This window comes from Opisthorchis viverrini (assembly GCF_000715545.1).
Source record: "Opisthorchis viverrini unplaced genomic scaffold opera_v5_48, whole genome shotgun sequence".
Lineage (NCBI taxonomy): Eukaryota > Metazoa > Platyhelminthes > Trematoda > Opisthorchiida > Opisthorchiidae > Opisthorchis > Opisthorchis viverrini.
This window is the reverse complement of record NW_008751704.1, coordinates 428396-433669: the sequence shown is the minus strand read 5'-3', so window position 1 is coordinate 433669 and position 5274 is coordinate 428396. Positions and strand designations below refer to the sequence as shown.

The following is a 5274-nucleotide window of genomic DNA, read 5'->3' as shown; positions in this document are numbered from 1 at the left end:
GTACGATAATCGGAATAACGCAGTATATTCTTATAAAAGGAACTACTCAGAGGGTTGCTGGAAGCTCAACAGCCCACGACTATTATTGCACTTCTTGGTACCCATCAGGTAGGCGCAGTCACAAAATTTCCCTTAACCTCATGTTTTACTTGAGTCTAAACCACATGAAATTCACCAGGCATTTGCAGATTAATTTTGGACTATATCTATCGGATGTACCCTAGGAGCTGCGAAACCGGTCGTGGGCTGTCGAAGAGTTTTCGGCAACGTTAATAAAATGTTTCGTGATCACTCTAATATCGTACCAACTGAGATATGAGGCGGCCTGATGCAGCACATTCAGTTGCCCAAGAACATCCTAAACGAGAGAATTAACTGGGTTCCAGGTGAGTCTCCCGTTCGAACCACAATGGTATACGGATGAGTTTATAAGTCGTGCAATTTCGTTTCAAGTAGAACATAAGGTTGAAGGAAACTCGAGGACTGAGATATCTTAGCTGATTCCCATCGGATAGCTTTCAGCTTCGTGCAACGTCTATTTATCTTATCAATTTTAAAAATTCTGCACACAATAAGGCTTTTCACGACTTATAAAATAACTAGGCAGCTTTCTCAGGGTCTGGTGAATACAAAAGTCAAGGCAGAAAGATGACACAGCAAAGCAGACTTCACTTAATTCTTTTCGTGTTTTTGCGACAAAACCTTAATGCGTCAAGTGGCTAAGACAATTGCTCACGGAAAACAGACGATACATTCAAGCAACTGTTATTAACACTCGAGCGGTGACCGGAGTCTCAGGTGAAGTCCAAAGTTTGCCCAAAACAGTCGTGTGCAGTCTAGCTCGTGGTTAAAAGGAAAAACTGTTCACGTAAGCAGTAAGGTTGAAAGAGGAATACGGGGCAATGTGATTTAAACAAACAGGGCTGTTGTCAGTGCGTTCGGTTGCGAAATCAAGGCATGAGACGGCTGCTAGGTAAAATAAGAAGGGAGCGCAGGTAGCGACTGTGTATTGCAGCAACTGACCGAGACTTCCGAATGGGTTGTAAACAGTTATGCAAAAAACAATATGCAGAAAGTTAATCCGACCACTTATTGGTCGATGCTCCAAAAGAATGATTCCGATGCATTCCTTTGTCGCCTTCTTCAACTTTGATAGTTTACTTCACTCGCTGTTGAGAACATAACTACGTGCTGGTTTCTGGTATGATCACCCAAAGTTGCGGCTCCTTTCGAGGATTGAAGGTTTGGTCCGTGTCAAACCGTTCTGTATGAATACTCGATACCACTGCAGTGAACCACTTTAAGTAACTGTAAGTTGGTTGGAGCCGCGTGACTGTTGCCTTGTCCGGCTTCTAAAGCTTTCATGATTGCGTAGTCAAAACAGAGGTGACCGTTCTTGTATTTCCAAGCTTCTGGGTTACAAGGTACGTTGAAATAGAGTACTGTGTGACCGTAGCGTAGCTAATTCATCTCAGCTCCTACGGTGACCAAACCCCTGAGATTATTTAGAAAGTGGACACCCCAAGCCCATGTTGTGATTTTACGTGCAAGGAGAGTCGTCAAGGATGAAACCTGAAGAGCAGCGAACGGCCGACACAGGTTCATTTGTGTTCAGAAAAAATATTAGGAGGGTATTTGGTACCATTTAACTACGAAATTCTGCTTTGAAAATCACAGAGTACATCATTCAGTCACGTTACAGACTTTCGTGAAAGAAGTAAACATCGTTCAGTAAACAAACATTTCAAACATGGGCTTGCCCTACAATATATTTCACGTGCACATCAGGACGAATTTAGGGTTAGTCTTGCTAAAACTTTCATTTATGACGTTCATGGAGGTAGCATCTGTCAGTCCGTATCAAGAGATTACAGTATTATCTCCGAAGATTAGCGTCGCGCTGCAATTCGAAATTTGGCCCGTCTGGCAAGCTACAGGATGAGTATGATTTCCACAGTTCTAGGATAACTGCTGGGCAAGAATTTACGCAATAGCAGCTTGTAATCGGATCCAAGCATCCGATCCCTTTCTATCTAAGTCGAAATGACTTGACAGACGTATATCACTAGGTGAGATCTTAATCCAGCTCCGAAACTAAGGGAAGCAAGTTGAGCCAGCCGCATTGCACGCACACCTACGCAGCCTGATGTGGTTTATTCTACAGAGAAAATGTGAGTGCTTTATTTAGTGGGATGTTGTGCCAAGTTCCTGAAATGACAACTGATCCCTCCAGAGAAAGGATAGGCGACCTTGAAAAATTCTCTTAGTTTTACGCTGGTCTTCAAGTTGTCAATCCTTGTACGATACAGTGTTGTGCCGCCTGACTCTTCGGGGGAGGATATGAGAGGGCGAATTGTCTGAATCTCTGGTTTAAGCTATTCTTCAATTATGCGTTTCGCGAAAAGGCGCTTCAATTTTCATTGGGTAAGATATTCGAGATATCACAGTATATCTTCTTGATGGAATGCACCACTCAGGTAAGCTAAGTCTCCGAGTTTTACTCGGACACCAAACTACACACAAAATTAACACCAAGTTTACTTGGAAATTAGTAGATGTCACCAATTACATGCAGTTTTGAGTTCAGATAGAACATGAGGCCGACGGACACTCGTGGACTATCTAGCTAACGAACTTAAAGAAGTGCGAAACCTGTTGTCAGCTATCGAGTGTTCAGCAATTTGTGCCAAGTAGTGCGTTCCACCAAAAAAGGGAAATTATGTTCGAAAAAATGTCATATATACACAGTGCTTCGAACGTGCCATGCAAATACACAAACAATGTAGTTAAACAACTTGGTTCCTGAGCACTTGGGAAGTCGTAAACAAGTAGCCAAGAAAAAAGGCTGTCTTATGCCACAGTTGAGCTTGACTGAAACATTATTTCAAGTTACACTACTTTTATAGTATCTGTAAACAGACCTCCGGTTCTAGTACCGTAAGCTACTTCCCAGTGATAACTTACTCGGTTCTCCGCCAGACTAAGTTTGCTGGATAACTGGTATACTTCCATTCCACTAAGGTAATGAGTCTGTTGGAACTTGGTCTCTAGAGCGTCAACTTGAATTTTTGTGAAAGGAATTCGTGGACTTCGACTTTTAACCGACTTCAGAGTGTGCAGACGTGGTAGAGAGTCCCCCTTATCGTAGGATCCGATGTCAGCAGGAGAAGTTGGAGGAGTAACTGTGAATGTGGACAGAGATACAGGCGGAATTAGACGATGGGTGGATTATCATAGCAGAACCACACAACCACCTGACAGAAATTTTACTCTCACCCAACCAACCCTCTTCCAGTGACCTTGCAGATGATTTGTTAACCTGAAAGTTGTATGTGATAGATCACTCCTTCTAAAGTGATAAATATTTGCTTTGTCATTTGTCATCTGGACCAAATAAATGAGGGATTATCCAGGCTCTGTGCCAAAGTATCTGTGTCATTTTTACGAACTGTGGAGTCGCCTGTGTTATTAGGAGCCGAAAAATTAAAAACGTTTGTAAGTACAGTGGTGTCAGGAGCGGTCTGGTAAAGGAGTTGATTCAATTGACCCAGCTGTGTACTGTAGGAGTTTTGAATGCTCTTAAGAGCGAACGGTTTGTAAACTCTGATCACCCAGATGTTCAGACCAAATAAGCTCTCAATGAAAAGTGTGGTATTTAAGGTCTTTCGAGGAGATAGTTCATTTCAGGAGCATCTAATATTGCCTTAAACATGAGCTAAAAACTTTATTCAGCCGTGTTCGACCGACAAGGACCAAATTAATCTATCCACGAGTCATCCACGGTCATCGAAATACTGTGCTCTGACCCCATAGGTAGAGGTGTGGAATACAAACAGAGGTATTCTTGACCTGTGTAGTGCTTACTTGATAGCCAGTAAGAGATTTGGAGTACTCATGACACTATTTTACTAACCTTTTTTGGGAAAATGTATCAAAAAACTTTGTCCACTATGAAGGGGGATGTCATTGCAGACAGTGAATTATGTTGTAGGCGTCTCTGGCAAGTCACTCTATATTAAGAACAGAGAGGCTATTTTCATTCTTTCAAGACGGTCCTGAATAATCCTGTGGATTGTCTGTGACTAACCTACTGAACACAAAATCATAATTAGTCAGCTTGAATAATTCAAATAAAAAAACAATCAAAGCATATCAGCTTTGATTGCATTTTATTGCAGGCTGGGCCTCACAGTACTGCCCGTCAGTGTCACGAAACATGGAACACACAGCATTACATCATGACAATCGCTTGAAATATAATAATGTATCTTGCTCCCCAGTGTTTAGTGACCAAAATAATTGGACCTTTGTAATAACAAACTAGTTTACTAGGAATCCATGGCATCATGAAGTGCTTCATCCTAATAGCCTTGTGCTGCTCATGTTCTCCGGCGACAGGTGAAAACAAAAAACTATGTGCGACGCAGACACCGCGCAGTCAGAAGCTACGTACCACGAAGCTATGGATCTGGTATGCTCAAGAATCAGGACGGGTATCTGTGATGTACCGCGACGTCCTATGATGGAGAACTGCTGATCCCGTGTAATTTGGTTTCAAGTAGAACACAAGGTTGACGGAAACCCGGGAACTGTGCCTAACTGGCGAGCCCCAAAAAGGGCGAAACCGGTCGTGGGCTGTCGACGGATTTTCAGCAACCTCATGAGTAGTACATTACAAATATATACATGTATCGCGATACCTCGAATGTCATAGCAACTGAAACATGAGGAGACCTGGCGCAGCACATTCAGTTGCCTGAGAACATCACAAATGAGAGATTCAGCTGGGTTCCAGATGAGTCTTTCGAAAAACCAAATTAATTTGCAAATGAGTGTATATTCGTTAACTGCAAATCCAGTCAGAACAGCTTAGGTCTCTGTGCGCGCTGCATCAAAAGTGTTGAAGCATCTCACTTTTCCCAACGTCTCTCATCCCTGTTAATTGAATGGCGTAAATGTTTGTCAGCAGGTGACGAATGCAGTCAGGGGCAGAATCATAAGCTAATAGGGTATTTAAACGAATGAGCTTTACAATGGTTAAAAAATGAACTTGACAAGAATATGGGACAACTTGTTGTTAGCATCGTGTCAAGAGATCTCAAAGAGTTGGAAAGAGATTTCGACAAATACACTCACTTGCTTATCTGTTTGGTTTTGACGAGAGTCTCACGCGGAACACAGCTTAAATCGCTCGTTCACGATGTTCAGACGTAATACACTACTCACAAATTTGCTGAAAGTCCTTCGACATCCCACGACCGGGTTCCCCCCTTT

The 5274-nt window shown here is 42.5% G+C and overlaps 1 protein-coding gene across 1 annotated transcript in view; it reads right to left on the bottom strand.

The window, feature by feature from the left end:
- Positions 1 to 220: 220 nt before the first annotated feature.
- T265_03375 (hypothetical protein) overlaps positions 221 to 5274 on the bottom strand; it is a gene marked incomplete at both ends in the record, with an annotated part of 7678 nt that continues 2624 nt past the window's right edge. Inside the window, 3 exons of the mRNA XM_009167844.1 lie at positions 221 to 358; positions 2965 to 3182; positions 4566 to 4847. Coding sequence (XP_009166108.1) covers positions 221 to 358; positions 2965 to 3182; positions 4566 to 4847 — 638 coding nt within the window. The remainder of the gene's footprint in view (positions 359 to 2964; positions 3183 to 4565; positions 4848 to 5274) is intronic.